Source organism: Gadus chalcogrammus, chromosome 4 (genome assembly GCF_026213295.1).
Source record: "Gadus chalcogrammus isolate NIFS_2021 chromosome 4, NIFS_Gcha_1.0, whole genome shotgun sequence".
NCBI lineage: Eukaryota > Metazoa > Chordata > Actinopteri > Gadiformes > Gadidae > Gadus > Gadus chalcogrammus.
The window spans coordinates 15,184,576-15,203,751 of record NC_079415.1 but is presented as its reverse complement, the minus strand read 5'-3'; the positions used below and the strand labels follow the sequence as shown (position 1 = coordinate 15,203,751).

At 46.3% G+C, this 19,176-nt stretch overlaps 1 protein-coding gene across 1 annotated transcript in view; it reads right to left on the bottom strand.

Moving 5' to 3' along the window:
* The window catches only part of LOC130380606 (netrin receptor UNC5D-like), a 169,252-nt gene that overhangs the window by 18,864 nt on the left and 131,212 nt on the right, over positions 1-19,176 (bottom strand). The window contains exons 9-13 of the mRNA XM_056587850.1: positions 16,531-16,716; positions 8,688-8,837; positions 7,811-8,041; positions 6,867-6,951; positions 2,945-3,125 (exon numbers count right to left, since the gene is read on the bottom strand). Of these exons, the coding sequence (XP_056443825.1) occupies positions 2,945-3,125; positions 6,867-6,951; positions 7,811-8,041; positions 8,688-8,837; positions 16,531-16,716 (833 nt within the window). The remainder of the gene's footprint in view (positions 1-2,944; positions 3,126-6,866; positions 6,952-7,810; positions 8,042-8,687; positions 8,838-16,530; positions 16,717-19,176) is intronic.

Below are 19,176 nucleotides of genomic sequence, written 5' to 3'. Positions count from 1 at the left end.
GGCATAAAACAAGCATAAATTAAGGTTAAGTCAGGTTAAGGTAAAGCACCGTCAAGATTTAACTTTACGACCTAGATGGAAGAGAGTGGAAGAGGAAGTGAGGGAGAGAGGGCAGACAGAATGTCGTGCACTAGCCTGCAGTGTCGCTCACTAGCCTGGGGTTTTGTGCACCAGCATGTAGTGTCGCTCACTTGCCTGAAGTGTAGTTCTGCATTCTGATTGTTCAATCCAAAATGTGTACAGCTCACTAGAAATACTTTTTCATTTGGGGAAACAAGTGAAAATAATGACAAACTTGTCCTCCAAGCGTTCCTGCAGTGTAAAGGCTCTCTGCGCCATTCCCTTCACACAGAGCAGCCAAGAAGAGGGCTAAAAGCTTAGTAGTGCTAGAAACGTACTTGTGGTAAAAGAGTACACGTTAAGAGACACGATAAATAAAGATAGAGGGAGCGCCACGGAGTGTGCATAGAGAGAGAGAGAGAGAGAGAGAGAGAGAGAGAGAGAGAGAGAGAGAGAGAGAGAGAGAGCGCTGTAATGTCAGTAAAGCCTGGGGATCAGGGATCGTGGAGACATTTTGCATGAGATAAAGTGCTCATTATTTCACACTGACAGAGAGGGGTCACGCTGTTGCTTCTTCTTGAGGGACAACTCATTCCCTCCCTCTCCCCCCTCTCTCATATCTCCCTCCTTCAGTCTCCTGCCTTAATCCTCCCTCCCTCGCTCTCTCATTCCTTCCCTCCTTCAATTTCCTATCTTCACCCTCCCTCCCTCTCCCCCTCCCCCCCTCCCTGACCTATCCATCCCTCTTTTTTTCTGTTCTTCCTCACTGACATCTCCTACTGCACTTAATCCTTTTTCCTTCTCTTCTCATCTCAGTTTTTTCCCGATGGCGTATAAAACACAAATGATGGCTCTTTTCATGGCTCCCCTTTTTTTTTTTTGTGCGACACGTTTCTGCTGGCAAATTACATCCTGTGTAAATGTCACCCACACACAGACACACACACACACACACACACACACACACACACACACACACACACACACACACACACACACACACACACACACACACACACACACAAACACACAGTGACAAGGGGCGGGGGGGGGGGGTCATACAGGATTTCTCCGCAGGCAACACAGAAAAGTGTGTGGCTCTGGGGGCGGGGGGGTATCCTGCCCTATGAGGTCCCCAATGTCTTTTGATGGGGTTAGCTTAACATTACAAGATTATCCAACACGCGTGAGGCTATTCTGCTAGGGGATGCACTAATGTGGATGAATGGATGGAAGGAGATGGATGGATGGATGAGACGAGGTGTTTGAAGGAGCTACATGTGAGGAGCCTCACGCTCACACATTGCTTTACCACCCCGCCTCCAAAAATAATTTTCCTCCCATGCAGATGCAATGTTAGCGATACAAAACCATTGAAGAGAGAACAAGACTCTATATTAAAATGAACATGTGTACTCGATGCATATCTCTGGTTAGATTGTAATACGATCTCCAAACTTGGAGGTATACTAAACCTTCACTTCATAACACAGACAAAAAATATAGTACTCCTGCAGATTTCAAGGCTTATTTCAATCCGTGCTATTAGCCCAAAGAAGAGGGAGACAGAGTGCCGGTGTCACACTAAATTTGTACCGGCTGCCAAATTTGTACCGGGCGCGTCATCCATACGTAATCCATTCCAAACCTGCCTGCAAACAGATGATCGCGTCGTCCGTTGCCGGGCAGGTTTCAAAAAACATTCGCGCTCATGTTGCCAAAGACGAAATAACATAGTACAGTTAACGGATCGCTAAATAACACTTGTTTTTACTTTATATTTGTATTTTATTTCATTTTTTAATCAAATTTAGCTAGTAAACTGAGTGTTTAAAGCGGGTTTCAAAAAACATTCGCGCTCATGTTGCCAAAGACGAAATAACATAATACAGAAAACGGATCGCTAGATAACACTTGTTTTTACTTTATATTTGTATTGTATTTCATTGTTTAATCAAATTTAGCAAGTAAACTGAGTGTTTAAAGCAGGTCAAGGACGAAATAGCACAATACAGATAACGGATCGCTAGATAGAAGGTTCGCGAATGTTCGTGAACCTTTCACGTCATTCGACGCGATCGTCCGTTGCCAGGCAACGGACGACGCGATCATCTGTTGCCGGGCAGGTTTGGAATGGATTACGTATTGATGACGCGCCCGGTACAAATTTGGCAGCCGGTACAAATTTAGTGTGACACCGGCCATCTCACTTCATGGGTTTACCAGCTGAAATATTAAACAGGAGCAGGCTCCATGTCCTTGACAGCCCAAAGCCTGGAACACTATTTCCATGATAGATGCAAAATAATTTGCTTGTTCTGAAACTAACTGCTTTGAGGACTTACTTCAGAGGATCCACTGCCCCATCGCTACCGCATCGCACCACGTTCTCCTGGATTGATGTCGACAGTGTTGTCATGTCAAACGAATTACAGCGCTCGGGGTATTATCGGGGCCTAAACCATGGCTCTGCACTCACTGCCCCCCTCCCACCCCCACGCTGGCAATAAAAAGACACGGTTTGACAAAAACAAGAGGACGATTCATAACCACCAAAGGGAATCACCTCACTTATTGTAAAAATAACTTATCTTATTGTTAATATTAATTATCTTGATGGAAAATTTACTTATCTTATTGTAAATACTATGTATCTTATTTTACCAAATTTGATCCTCCTAAGATAAATACAATTTTGATTCCTCTGTATATCTGGCACATATTTTGAAATTGACAATATAGTTGACTTGACTTTTTTGGTGTCTATCGTTTTCCCTCTTCACCGTCCGAGTGAAGGAGGAGAGAGGCGAACCCAGGAGAAGCTCCGGTTGTCTCTCTCCTCCTTCCTTCGCCTAGCGTTAGTTTGTGTTGACGGTGAGGTTACCTCCCACTTGTTCTCCGGGGTCCTCCTCTTCAGACGGACGGCCCAGGTGGCGTCGGCGGGGCCGCTGAGGTCGGCGCAGTGCGCCACCGACAGAGCCACGGGGCAGGACAGGTCCAGCCCCGGGGGGCCGTAGGTCACCTCCGGGCTCAGCAGGACCTCGTCCTCCTCCTCTGGCGCCGTGCTATGGGGGGGGGGGGTGACGGACAACAAAGACAAGGAGACACGTGTGAGACGCCGGGTTTGATCCCTGGAACAGAAACAGATTAGACTCGACACGACACAGAAGAGATGGAGATATACTAGCAAAATGCTGGAAGAGCACTAGACACGGACATGAACAAGGAATACAGATGGGACACACGGAAATACATAGGAACGACACACACACACACACACACACACACACACACACACACACACACACACACACACACACACACACACACACACACACACACACACACACACACACACACACACACACAAAGGAAACTACTTCTCCTGCTGAAGGAGGAATATGTGTTTCCAACCCGCAGCTCGAGCACAGAAGAGATGTGTGTGTGTTATCTGTTTGTATGAATCAGAACCTGTCACGGGCGCTGAGGACAATACTTGAGCAGGTTGTGGTGTGGAGTGTCTAGGAGGAGGGGAGCATGATGAAACGCTCTCAGCACCCTCCCGTCCGTGGGTGTAAAGGACAGGACCCCCGGGCTACATGTTGAAACATTTGGCTTTTCCTCTTGACACATTGGTGTGCATGAAGGACATGGGATGATTCTGCTCCCTTGGAAATGGCACCATAAAAATTAATAATATAAACAATAGGCTATTGGCAATTCTGAGGGCTGTTCTTGAGCTGTTCAGACGTTGACCTGCCAAGTGCCTTGGCAGGTCAATATTTCAGCATGCTTCAGAAACAACAGCAGCAAATACATTTGTGTTACATGGTTGATGAGGACTTGTTCTTCAGCCAGAACACACAGCACGTCCAAGGTCAGAACTGTCTTGTAATCATGCTTGTACATAAATCTATAAATCACAGCCACACTTACATTACATAGAGTCCAGGTCATTGGTTCATACACACACCCTTTGAAGTATCTAAAACCCCCTATAAGTGGTGCTAGAGGAGTAGGGGTCTCTGATTGGGCGGTAGTGTCATTCTTATTAAATTATAAAGCAAACAGCTGTTGGTGAGACGGTGCGATGGAGTCACGGACCTCCCTGCTTCACAGTGTGGACACAAACACAACACAAGCGCACAAACAAAGCCAGCAATATCTCCACCAAACACAATGCCAAGCTTTAAGGCTCTGAGCTCTATTTAAAACACACACACACACACGCGTGGGAGATGCAAGGGGCAAGCATAAAGTAATCAATGGTCAACGAACTCCAACCCATAGACGCCTCTCCCACCCGCCCGCCCTCTGGATGAACCAATCAGAGGCCGGCTGCCAAGCAGACAGAGGAAAATTAAAGCCCTCAGACTGATGGACAGCGTGGCGGCGGAGGACAGGCGGTCGCAGCACAGCGCGCCACGCAGGCCTGCTGGGTCGGTGGGCGGCCCCTGAAAGCCCGGCTGGCCCCCGGTTCTGTTGACAGATTAGCTGGGGCCAAGGCAGCTCTTGGCCAGGGGCCCGGTCGTGGCTGGGAGCCCCGAAGAGCAGGCAGCAATTGATGGGACCACCATCAGTCACACAGCTGGGCTGGACACACACACACACACACACACACACACACACACACACACACACTCTGGTGTGTGCTCTGCCAGGCCCTCGCAGGATGGCGCTATGAATGCTAGTGTTGAATGTTTGCTGAGAGTGTGTGTGTGTGTGTATAACACACACACCGGGGACAGGGGGTACCTTCAGCTGCCTCGGCCCGCCCCCAAGTCTTGTAGTCACCAAGGCCACCTGCTGCTGTTTGGCCGCTGGTGATCAGCCAGCCTGCTGCGCTGAGCAGTGATTAATTCATTGATCAAGTGACTAATTATTATTTAAAATCGTGTGAGGGAGAAAGAGAGACGTCTCAGGAAAATATGTCAATACAAGACAGAGAGTCAGTGGTTTAGTGCAGCGTAAATGTTAAATGTGGTTCTGCTTTGGACACCACTCTCCTCTTTCATCCCCTGATCCTTGTAGTGCTTTGCATCCTTGATGGACTTTCTTGTTTTATTATCATAAGCCTCAAACCTATCTGTAAGCGAGCGATTTAACTTGAATAATGCCAAGATGAACCTCTACTACTTCAACACGATCGCTGTGTCTTTGATAGAGGAGAAGCTGTGATGAGGACCCTTAGCAACACAATTAGTAAAGTAAAAACAGGTACACCAACAGGTCGGTGACATTGTTAAACGCCTCACAAGGTCCACACCTACGTCAGCCACCCTTCTGTCGCGGTACGACTCCTTTGATGAAGCTACTCTCTAAAGGCTGTGACCGGTACGGATGATGCTTACATCCTCGCAGTTACCCTGAGAGACTATAAAATAACACTCAAATCCAACCTCCCCTCCCCCCCTAAAAAAACACCATGTGTTCTGAAGCGCTCCGGCTCTAATGGATGTCCTGCATGTCGAATGACATTAGATCTGCGGTGTTGGAGTTTGACAGCGTGGTCTTATTATGCTCCGGGGGTCCCCTGAGGAGACCGCCAGACGACCCCGACTCGACAGGGAAGGTCAGAGGAGGACATCTGAGACCGCCGACGAGCCGGGGAGAGGGCGAGCGATGCACCCTCGATCAATTCTTAGGCCTCAACCGTGGTGAGAGAGAGAGAGAGAGAGAGAGAGAGAGAGAGAGAGAGAGAGAGAGAGAGAGAGAGAGAGAGAGAGAGAGAGAGGGGGAAGAGAAAGAATCATATCTCATGCAGATGGTCTCAAAACAGGGGGAGGAAGCTTCTGGTTGAGTTTCTGGGGACAGGGAGGAGATTGACTGACAGCTTCTGGTCAGAGCCCGATGGAGCTCACGCCCCTCTGCTCCTCCTCCATCACCCACTCCTACTCCTCCATTACTCCTCTTTCACGACCACCATCCACTCCCTCTCCTTCATCCACTCCTCCTCCTCGACCTCCACCAACACCAGGTGGGTCTTTCAGAGAAGAGACGTTCACCATTAAATCTCCATGAGTTCCTCAGACTAATAATATTTGTTCATCTAATCCTCGAGCTGCGGTGAAAGGGATAAGGGGGAAAAAGGAGGGGGGTGGATGCACACGTTTGATTCCCAAAGACGCAGGCGATGCGTAGTCTCCAGTGGAAGCTACAGGTTAGCGCGTTGACGGCTAACCTGTGACAGGTTAATAAAGTGAACCCCAAATGGGGATTGTCATTACAGAGAGAACCGAGGAGAGGAAACAACAGCGTGTTTGCAACACTTGCCACTTTAACCAGTCATGACAAAAAGGAGAGGGTGACATCGCTGCGCTGTCTCCAGGCGCAAAGCAGACTCTAAGTACAGCCCTCCATTCTGCAGTGTGTGTGTTTATGCATGTCTTGGTGCGTGTGTTTGTATTAATGTGTTTAATAAAGAAAATTAGGAAAAAGGGTTCGATTAAGTAGACAAAAACTGAATTATGTATCAACAAGAAGAGGACAAAAAGAAAGACTAGAGAGGGAGAGCACTGCAATAATAGAAAGAAGAAAATAAAAATAAAATATAAAAGAAGGTAAAGTCAACAGAGAGCTCCACTCCGACCAAGGAGCAGGTGTGTGTGAATTTGAGTCTGGATATGTTTGTATATATATATATATATATATATATATATATGTGTGTGTGTGTGTGTGTGTGTGTGTGTGTGTGTGTGTGTGTGTGTGTGTGTGTGTGTGTGTGTGTGTGTGTACTATATGGAGGGATGGGTGAGAGAATAAAGGGCTGGCGGCAGGCAGCCTCAGAGCCTCAGTGTGGGCCTCACCTGCTGTCCTCCTGGTTGATGATCATGTACATCTCCCAGCTCGTGTCTTCAGCTATCCCTCCGCGGGGCACCAACAGGCTAATGCCTACAGAGAGACACAAGCATGGCTGATCGTCCAGACATAGGAGGTAAACACGCACACACACACAAACGCATGAATGCACCACCACACACAAACACACACACACATGCACACACACTCACACACACACACACACATGCACAATCACACCCAGGTGTACGCACAGAGATACACACAAACACACACACTCAGTAACGAAACACAAACATAAACACACACACACACGTACCCATACTCACGCACACACACTCACACACACACACACACACACGTGCACCGACACACTAGCATACACTCATGCAAACAAAAACGCACACACCTGTACAAACATACACACTCACGCATACACATAGCTACTTCCTGTCACAAACAATAAGTGCCCGCTCGTCAATCTTGGCTTCAGCAGACACAAATGTCCCCGCTAGGATACTTTGGAGAAATAAATCATATTTGAAGCTCCTGCTCTTGTCCTTCGTTCGTTCTGACATCACAGTTCAGAATAATAACACTCAACGACACTTTGCCGCACGTACTAAATTGAACAGAATACTTGCAGGAACATAAAATAAAACATTGAAAGGACTGGAAGAAGGTGTGTTGTGAGGAGAACCGCTGGTTGAGAAGCCCTTGTTTCATTCTTTCTGTCATCATCAACTCATCTTTTCTGTATTCTCATGTATTCTCTTTCCCGAGAGTACACGATAGTGATCGACACAACTTAACCTTTGGTGTTTCATTCTTTTTAACCGTTCTCCCTCTCCCATATTCTCCCTCTCCCTCCCTCTCCCTCTCCCTCTCTCTCTCTCTCTCTCTCTCTCTCTCTCTCTCTCTCTCTCTCTCTCTCTCTCTCTCTCTCTCTCACCAGTGTTGGGTACGACCAGCCTTCCTCCGGCGTGGCCCAGCACCCTGGTGGTCTTCAGCGGGGGAGGAAGAGGAGGGGGAGGAGGCCGGGGCAGGCCGTGCCGGATGAAGAGGGTCTTCCCCCTGCGGCCCAGCGTGGCGTCTACGCCCACATCCTGGTAGTCCGGCACCACGCCCCGCGGGAAGGTCCTGGGATGGGACATCACGTGGTACTCGGCCATCACCCCTTTCCCTGGAGAGACACACGGGACACACACCCTGGTCTTATCTGTCACCATCACCTCGCCCCCGAGTCATGAGGTACTGATGTCAAATAAAGCTGGAACGGGGGTCCGCTAAGCATAGTGCACTGACCTTGTAGGCATCATGAGTGACACAGGTTAAATTCCCACCTGTGCTCCTATGCTACACGTCATTTCTTAGCTTCTCCGCTCCGTTCTTCTGTCTCTCTTCAATGTGCCGTACATAAAGGCACATAGAAAACCATGGACGATAGCTTAATAAAATAAAGTTGAAATAAGCCCTGATCAAAGAATGCTTTGGGGACGGCGTCTCAGAAAGTGTCGGTGCCGGAGCGAATATTCACACGACGACGCTGAACGATGAAAATAAAAACTGACAGGAATTCATTGCTTTTTTTAGCAGCCTTCTAACTGCATGTTCTTTTTTTACAGTCTTTGTGCACCTTTATGTTCAGGACTTGAAATACAGACAGACATGTCAGGTTGAAAGAGAAACAGAATGACATTAGTTGGAATCGAACCGGAGTCTCAGCGAGCCACGTCATCTACGTGGTGAGCGCACTAGCGGCTCGCGCCACCAACCCAGCGAGCTGCCTTTAGCACTGCTACCGTCTTTAAAGGCGTTGTGTGCCGTACCTTTGACCATGATGTCGGGCAGTGGGTCCAGCAGGGAGTGGTCGGCCATCAGCTCCTTGTCCATGGAGTCCTGAAAGCACATGGGGCTGGTGTAGGTCTGCGACCCGCTCAGGTCAGGCTGCATGGACGAGTTGATCAGCAGGGGGTTTCCTGAACACACTGGACACACAGAAACAGGTCAACCCCACCCAGGCACTTTGACCAGCCATTGTGTCATGTGTCACACCAACGGAGGAGTCAATCATGCAAGGCAACAGCCAGCTCATTGGGAGCTATTATGGTTGAGTGTATTGCTGGGGGTTCAACTAGCAACCTTCCGGTGGCCAGTCAAACCAAGTGGTGCTCATTGCAGAGCCAAATGGTCAGGGCATGATGTAGTCCAGCTCCGCCTTTCTGGAGCTAGTCTAGCTGATTGGGTTTTAGGCTAGCCAATCAGCCCAGTTATGGTTAGGGTTATGGTGAGCTTTACTGGTTAAAGTTTGGTTAGGTTTAGGTGTTGATAAGTCAGTGAACCCACTGTTTCAGCTGGAATTCGAAGACTGTGTATTAGGCTGAAAGTCCTAGGAAGGAGAGGGGCGTGTTACTACCCACGGCAACTTTGTGATACCTTTTTAGTACAGTTGTTGTGTATGAGCGTTATAATGAGCGCTTTGTATGGGAAATACACCACACCCCTTTTCCTTATACTGAGAAGCCTTAACCCCTTACTCGGACGCGGAGATGAACCAAAAATAAGCAACTGATATTACGGAGCTCCACACATCCAGACACCGTAGTGTCAAACTATAGGGGTCCAGGAAGCCTAATCCTCTCTCGGTAGGGTTCATCATAATCAACGGCTGTCCAGAAGAGTTCCACACATCCCAACATCCACAAACACAGTTGTGTTATGCCCCCTCTCTCCACCCAGATAGAGCACGCCAGATGCTACTTGAACTTGTGATACCAAGTGAGTTGAGTGTATGAGTGAATTGGGGACCGGCTGGACCCAAGCCGAAGGTGCGGCTGGACCTAAAGTCAGAGCTGGACTAGTCAGCCCATCAACTCTTCCTCCTGAAGCAATTAGGAGACAACCCAACTGTTTATATATTTTATCTACTGTATATAGTTGTGTTTCTAATCTAAATTTTCTCTTAATGTTTTTTATTGAAGAGAAGTGCTATAAGATACAATAAAGAAATACCATCAGACCCTTTACTGTGTATTGGTTGGAGCATATAGGATTGAAGTATATAACTACTACACATCTTAGGAAATATGTTAACAGAATTGGGTACGGATAACAGTTAAGTTTAACTTTTTGACGAGAGCTCTCAGAGATGTTCTCCTAAACCAAAGCGTTGGAACGTTTCAGCTTTATTCCTCAGTGCATAACAATCTCGTGAGCAGGATACAAAATAATCCTTTTTATTTGGGATTTTGGCATTAAGAAAAAATGAATTATGCTCAAGCTGTTAAACCGCTTTAGTTTATTGGAATAAACTAATCAGATTGGTGGGAAACAGCATAATCAACTTCTTAACAACTAAAATGTGACAATCTATTCTTAAATGGTATAATGGCTTAACGGTTATCATTTAATTCACAAATAAGTAAATGTATGGATATTTTGAATAGTAGTTTTTGGTTAAAGTTCTTAATACATGACATAACAGGCAGTCCTCCTGGCCCGCTCAGGGTCTATCTCAGGGAATCATCTCCACTTTAAGGCACCATTGGCTCATATCAATCCAGAATTATTTCTAGATACAGTCCAAGCATCTGTTCGGCAGTTTACAGATAAGGACGCAGAGAGAGAGAGAGAGAGAGAGAGAGAGAGAGAGAGAGAGAGAGAGAGAGAGAGAGAGAGAGAGAGGTAATTATCAATAGGCTGTGTGGTATTTTATTTTGGGCTATGGACCGATTACAATAATCTATGAAATGACGGCTTTATTGGCTCTTACATTGATACAGGCCCAGATCAGGGTAATAGTCTTCGATGTGTCCTGCTGGTTCATCAAAATGCACTTTCTGCCGCTCTGCAGAAGATCACTGCTGTGGTGACCCATCAATTCAGGCTTGGGAAATAAATCCCCTGTTCTGAGACTTTCTATTTAAGGAGTGAAATACGTCAACACATGCATTTTGTGAATTGATCTTAACTGTAACTTCCTCTTGATTATAATAGGGGTATTTCTTATTCAAACGTTGAAACCTATGACCAATATTATTCTAAAGTATGATTGGTGATTCAGAAGGTATTCTGAAGTGATTTGAGAGGATATTTCATCCTCATTTTGAAAGAATAACAAATAAAGCTTATCGCAAAGCAATCTGTTTTGCTCCAGAAGATTGATCCATCGTAGACGGAAGCATAGAAAGCACATATCCGATGTGACATCACCGCCTGCAATACACCATTGGACTCACAGGAAATGCACACAACTGGTTCACCTCTTACCTCACCGGCAGAACCGAGCACGTAGCCCTGGGCAAAGCAAAATCAGACAGCCACAGTGTCACCTGTGGTGTCCCCCAGGGCTCGGTGTTGGGCCCCACCTGGGCAGCGTCATCAGCAGGCATGGGTTATCTTACCATTGCTATGCTGATGACACACAGCTGTACCTCAGAACCACCCCCACTTCTTCTTGCCCCCTGCCAACATCCACACTGACCACCTGCCTGGAGGAGATAGAGGCGTGGATGAAGCTCAACTTTCTGTAACAGTTCTAAAACCGAAGCCATCCTCATCGGCACACCACATCAGCTCCGCTCCTCCCACATCACCAATATCACTTTCTCTGGCCAAAATATTCCCCCTTCCATATCTGTCACCAACCTGGGTGTTAAAATGGACCAGCAACTAAATTATGACACCCACATCAATCACCTCTGCAAGACCGCATTCTACCACCTCAAAAACATTGCCAAACTCCGGCCTACACTCACCCTGGCAGATTCAGAGAGGCTCGTCCACGCCTTTGTCTCCTCCAGGTTGGATTACTGCAATGCACTCCTCATCGGGATCTCTGGCAAGAGCATCCAGAAGCTCCAGCACATACAAAACAGCGCTGCCAGGATCCTGATGAGGGTGCGCAATCACCCCCATCAGGATTTGAGGGTGCGCAAATCCTGATGGGGATGAACACATCACCCCCATCCTCAAATCCCTTCACTGGCTCCCTGTCACATTCAGGATTGAATTCAAGGTCTCCCTCCTCACCCACCAGTGCATCCACGGACATGCCCCCCCCTACCTCCAGGAGCTCCTCAAACCCCAGACCACCTCCCGCACACTTCGCTCTGCATCAGCACACACCCTCAGATCACCCAAGACCAAGATCTGCACCATGGCGATCAGGCTTTCTCCGCTGCTGCCCAAAGACTATGGAACGCCCACCCTGACCACCTAAAGGCCCCACAGACTACAGCTGTTTTTTTAAATAAAACTTAAGACTTATCTTTTTAAAAAAGCCTTTTGCTAATTTCCCTTTTACTGTTTATGCATTATATGTTCAAACAACCGGTTTTATATTTTTTCCTCTCTCTTAAACTCTGTAGCAGATTTCTGAATGTAAAGTGCTCTACAAATTAAATATATTACTATTATTATTATTAACGATATCTTAAGTAAGATTTGTATTAGAATTTCAGTATGAAAGGTATGTTTTTTAAACTACTTCACTTTAAAATGTCAAACGAATGCATTGTAATTTCTTATTTCCCCTTACAACTTTACCAGCTACCATGACCAAAGTCATGATAAAAGTGAACATCATTTTCTTTATTCGCTTCAGTATCCTGATACTTTATTTGATGAAGAGAGCCAGGGTAAATGAAGATACTTTCACATGATGAAAAGTCGAATGGCTAGCCAAAGTGTTAGCCATTAAGGCAGCTAGCCTGTGTTATGGCTAGCTGCTGTTATGGCCAGCTGCCATAACACAGGGTACACCATCACACTTCTTAGCTGTTGTTTTAGTGTCAGGAATTTGCAGACCTTGAATCAGGCTCTCGGTCAGCAGTGCCTTTAGCGGTGGATTAGTCTTAGAACATGGCCTGTGTTAGACGCCCTGGCCCGACCCTGTCAGACACACAGAACTAACATCATAAAAGCAGCAGCAGCAGCGCCACATTTAAGGCCCGGGATTTTACCTAGCCGACGTATGGAGCTTCCTGTAGCTTTAGATTGTCCATCGCTAGCATGTTCCTTCACAACAGACAAGGAGAAGCCGCTATTGACCCACCTACGCCCCTCACCTAACTGAAGGTTGGGATCCATGCTGACAGGGGATGAGCAGATCTCTTCGATTCTCAGACGAGGTGATTAAAAAAAGTGTTGTTTTTTTGCCCCCCAAAGAAATCCCTGGATCTTCCATTTTTCATGTTTTTTACCAAAGTAAGCTGTTATTCTTCCATCTATTTGCAATGGAGTGATTTTAGGAGAGCCCTCATCGAGACTGAGAGCAACCCAGCAACCGTGTGATCAAATAACAGGAGTGAGAGCGACCTGTCTTGTCCATCAAAAACCTAAGTGCCTTTGTAGACTTGGTCGTATGCCAGTCAGATTCAACAACGCTAGCTGTTCGTAGAAAAGAGATGAGCTGAGACAGAGCAGTCCGAGCAGACTGTGGTCAAATGAAGTGTTGTGTGAGGCCCCGTCCACACGAAGCCGATTTCATGGCGAAACCGCAAAGGTCTTGTACGGTTCGGCCTTCCGTCCACACGAAGCCGGCGAATCCGCTGACCGAAACCGCAAACTTCTGAAACCACCCTCGGAGGTGGTTTCAAATCCATCCGGTTTCGTTTTGGTTTCGTGTGGACGCCTGAAACCGACTGAAACCGCAAACCATGACGTCATCGCCCCACCCCTCGACCTCCTAGCCAATGGCTCTTAAGCCCGCGGAGTCTCAGAAATCACAACAAAAAAGATGATGGCGGACTACAAGCTTGTAATCGTTCTGCAGCATATCATGTCCCTTGTTGGGTTGCTAAGCCATTATTTATTGAGAATCTAGTTCACCATCGTAGAAGAGCTGTTTGTTTGTGTTGTTAGTGGTTCGGGGGGCAGCCTTTATGCGCATGCTCGCCTCTTCTTCTTCTGGATTTGTGTACCAGAAGCAGCGCCCCTTATGGGCCTGGAATGTTTACTACAGCGTTTCTACAGATCTATCCGGTTTCGCATGGCTTCGTCTTTACGGAGATACTTCGAAACCGGATAGATCGAAACCGTAACGGTTTCGCCCGTTTCGGCTTCGTGTGGACGGGGCCTTAGATATGCAGCTTTGATGCCCTGAGACACCCCGGGCTGAAACACATTAGTTTTGCCCCAATCATTATTTGGCTCAAGGGTCGACACAAGCGCCTGTTGCTAGAATTGCTTCTCCGGCGTCACCGCTTCGCAGAGGGTTTTACCGAGCGGCTTTTAACACTACAGTTCTACGTTTATGGAGCGTCGTGGACCTGGGAGGACTTTTGGACCAGCGGGGCCAGCACTAAAAGTATTGCTAGCCTTTTGCTGTAGCTGCCACCTCCCATTGTATAATAAATTTGACTGACGTGTTTAATCAGCCAATCAAATGTTGATGTGTAGTAATAGAACGTCCGCAAGGCCCAGCAATAAGCCGGCGCTGGCCCCCGGTGATTTCATCAGCGAATTTTGAATCATGTGCGGTAGTGACAGAGTTGATAGTGAACTACTATGGCCACCGCCTTCACAGCACCTAGCGATCCCGTTTCTGATCTCCTTCATTTGCCTTTTTGAATGCGATCGTTTGGAGAGAAGACAGATTTAATTTCAAGAGGAAGACCCACACCGAAGCTGGATGGGCTGACCCAGGCCGGTAAAGGTTTTGTGAGGCACTTTACAGAGTGCTACTACAGCCGCTATGACTGGCTAACGGCTAGCACAGTTCAGAACAAGTTATTCTGCTGGCCGTGTTTGCTGTTCAACATCAGTGAGGGGACATGGAACAGCGCCGGATTTAGCAGTCTTAACAGCTTCACTAAGGCTGCTTTAAACATCAGGCCATGGGTGATGGGTGTGTTTTACTCTGCACTGTGTAGGAGCGATAATGTTGTTGTGGTATTTTAGTTTATAATGCATTTTTTGTAATGGTTGGAAACACAGATACATTGCTGGAATTTGGGCAGTAGGCTTAATGGTAATGCTGTGTATGGGTGACGTTTAATAAGCATATTAAATCAACTCGTTCACTGCTACTACTGTGGCCTTAATATTCTGGCTGGAATAGCTGTTGTAAAATATGTGGCAAAAAGGCTTACTATGTTTCATCTTTGTTAATGAACTGGCATTGCACTTGTAATATTGTCACTATAGGCTAATTTATTGAATCCGTTGCAGTTGCGAAAGCATCCTGTGAAAATAAAAATAGCTGTGAACACTTGTTTTTGTGTCATGTGTGTGATGTGCATTCTGGTTGCGGAGTGACATAAAGAAAGATCTGATGGTGATGCTGTATTACTCTAGCTCTGCGGCAATGTAAAGTGGTGTGCGTGTGCGCTGTTGCTGTTGCTGAAGATCAGTCTTGTTGTGGATGTCATGTCATTGGTTGAATTTATTTTTTTTGGATTTCCACATAGTTTAAGACGTAAAGAAAAGTTTAATTGCTTAAATCAATTGAAGGGATTTGAGTCTAAATGGAGTAATCAATGTTATGATGCAAAATATGTTGGCAAATTCCAGCTCAACTATCAACCAAAAAACCCACCCAAAACGTATATTGCCAGAAATCCGATAATTCATATACTTCTTCAATGGCAAATACACGAATACACACCTAAACGCAACCTGATTATTAACTCTGATGTTAAGTGAAATAGAAGGAAACTCTCATCTATCTCTCGCACACACAGACTTCAAAAGGTCGGTGTAAAGAAGACACTGACAGTCAAGAAGATGACATTAATATCCAAGACACAAAATAGGCCTATAAAATACCAATGGTGGGCACAATAATCTAGCAAGTCTCTAGCCATATAAAAGGGGGTCCCTACAGACAAATGCCCAGTATATAACCATCATATTTCCAATCGATTAATCATTTTAGCTCCACTAACATGCTTTGTTTAGGCTCCGCGACATCCACAATGGTTAGTTTTTTATAGCCACCCTGGGCTAACGCGCCCCTGTCTCACCGCCCAATCTAGCAACCTCGCCTGAACGTCCTCGCGCTCAAAGCCTCAACGTAACTCAATGATACCAACTGGAAATACATGTTACGAAGCGGGCAGGGAAATTAAACTTAATTTGTGATTCTGAAAAAAGCGTAAATTATATCAAAAACGTTTTCAGATTATTGAAGATACAATTGTGTTGATTCTTTTTTGTTTTTGTTTGAACGAAGGTTAACGATAAAAGATTGACAAAGCTACGAAGTCTGAAGTAGTTGAAGTGTCAGAGAAGGGGCGGACGGCTCCGCCATTTGACTTTGACCATAGCCAACATGTCGTTAAAGAGCTGGATGTTTTGATTGTTGTATAGTTTCTTTAGCTGAAAGTATGCACGAGCAGTTAACTGCATAAAAATCAGGCAAATTGAATAAAGAAAACTTATGAAGAACAGTAGATGTGCTTGCAGTAGCAACCGCACTAATAAAGAAAGAAGATAGAAATAAAGAATAACACTTGCGAAGAACAATAGTTGCACTCACCAAATTTGTTATTGCAGTAATAAGTATTAAAAAACTTGTTTCTTAGGGGTTCACGAACGTACCCTTATTATAAAGTGATACCCATGCATTTTTGTGTGTGTGTGTGTGTGTGTGTGTGTGTGTGTGTGTGTGTGTGTGTGTGTGTGTGTGTGAGTGTGCGTGCGTGCGCGTGCGTGCGTGTGTGTGCTCACCTTGGCGGGACGTCTTATAGGTGAAGGACTGGAAGCCGCCGGTGAGGGCGGAAGAGTCGATGACGTCCACGCCGTACTCGTTGTGGCTCCTGCGGTACAAAGTGACCACCACGATCAGGACCACCACCGTCAAGACCCCCGCACTCAGCCCAGAGTACAGCACCACGTCACTGCTGCTCTCCACCTCTACCGGGGGGGGGGGGGGGGAGGGGGAGGGGGAGGGAGAGAGAGAGGGAGCGAGCGAGGGAGGGAAATGGAGAGGACAGAGAGAGAGAGAGAGAGAGAGAGAGAGAGAATAAAGATTTAAGATAAAAAATCTGGAATTAAAACTATGTATATTTTGGTCATTTTATAGATACAAACGACTCTGATTGCTAGCACCCTTTCCTTGAATCATGCTACAAAGTACTATTATTCTGTTTGAATAGAAACCAACAACTAAAATAGTTTTCAGTTGTCTCCATGAAAAGGTTTTGCCTGCTAGAAGACTGTGAACTGTGTCTTAGCTTCAGTGGGTTTCATGCAACTTTATTTTTGGTTTTATTCCTGCTAGTTTGAATTAGCATTGTGAAGGATTGTGCGTGTGTGTGTGTTTAGGTGTGTGTGTGTGTTTGTGTGGAAGGGTGGAAGTGTGCTAGTGTGCTGGAGATAGAGAGAGAGTGAGAGAGAGAGCTAATGTTGATCCACACAGGGAAATCAACCCAACACCTGAAGGTCATTTCACAAACAACGTTTAGTTCTGATGTGTGGTGCCACGGATCCGTCCACAGGGACCGTCCATCTGACAGAAGCAATTCATTAAATTAGCTCGTCACCGGCGATTACCCTGTATCTGGTCCAAACGGCACGCGGCAGCATGAGACACGTCCCCCCCAACCAAAAAAAAGAACTGAGAAATGAGTTCAAGAAAATAATGAGCTCCGTTATTGAAAAGAAAAATGGAAAAGGTGGACTTTTCTGGGAAAGCCTGAAGTAGCCAGAGGCATAATGGGAGGAGAATTCAGACCCAGTATGCAGCGTTTGTGTAAACAGCTACAGTAACAGGTTAATCGAGGGCTGGGGACATTTCGACAGATGCAGCTGCATCTGTTGAAACGGCCTAAGCTGTTGCCCCGCGTCGATAAACAAACACAGACAGGCGATGACAAGATAGGCAAACACACAATTTATTTAGGCCATTATGCATAATCTGTGATTGATGTTAACACACACTCAGATCTGGCAGACATGTTGGACGAGTAGTTCATAATGTACGGGATGGATGGAAGAGCTGATCGCAGAAATGGTTTATATTTAGTGGAAATAGAATAGTTTGAGTGATGCCTCGTTCATCAGAGAGATTTATGTGCGATGGATGTCGTTGAAGGGGTAGCGATAAAGTTCAGTTTTGGATCTTAATAATGTACTGAATCAGGGCTGTGACAAAAATGGCGTTGACAAATGATTGATGACATGTTTTGGAATAAAGTACCTCCCTGCTATCGGTGATCCTTTATTCCAGAACGTTCATGTCATGCAGTTTCTCAACATAGAGGAGAGGATGCATAGTCTAGTTCATTGGTTCCCGTTATTGGGACAAGACCTAATTTCCTGCTCTGAATATGTATGCGACCCCACATTAACTTTGTCAATCTAACTTTGTTAAACACGAATAGTTTTCACCCAATTAACATCTGCCTGTGGAATCAACGTCCCAGTGACTGTACTCAAATCTCTCTACCACACACTCAGCAATTAGCAGTCATTAGCTTGTGGCAATGAATCATTAGGCACTGAGTTTCTATTTACAGAATGCTTAGTTTGCTGAAATGGATTCTCAGATATCTATAGCTTATTCAGCGATCTCCTGCTACCCCATGAGCAAGTGTGGGGACCCCAAATGGGACTCTAAGTTAGGAACTACTGGTCTTTTTGGGGGCAGCTGGGGTTCAGCCTCCCCAACCAAAGTCCTTCCTACAGGCCTACGGTATAAATAGTGTTGACAAATACAGTGTCAAATACAGTGTCGGAAACTACAGTCTGTAGTTTCAGACTGAAACTAAAGACCAAATACTTGATAACCTGAGTTTCCTTATGCTCTCTTTGCCTTGTTTTCGTCCCGCCACATTCATGTACACCATTGGACTATCAGGAAATGTAAAGAACTGGTTCACCTCGTACCTCACTGACAGAACTGAGCACGTTGCCCTGGGCAAAGCAAAATCACACACCAACAACGTCACCTGCGGTGTCCCCCAGGGCTCGGTGTTGGGCCCCACACTGTTCTCACTGTACATGCTCCCCCTGGGTAGTGTCATTAGCAGGCATGGCTTGTCTTACCACTGTTATGCTGATGATACACAGCTCTACATCAGGACAACCCCCACTTCTTCTGCCCCTCTGCCAACATCCACACTGACCACCTGCCTGGAGGAGATAGAGGCGTGGATGAAGCTCAACTTCCTACAACTTAACAGCCATAAAACGGAAGCCATCCTTATTGGCACGCCACATCAGCTCCGCTCCCCCACCATCACCAATATCACCTTCTCTGGCAAAAACATCCCCCTTTCCACATCCGTCACCAACCTCGGTGTTAAAATGGACCCACAACTTAATTTTGACACCCACATCAAACACCTCTGTAAGACAGCTTTATACCACCTC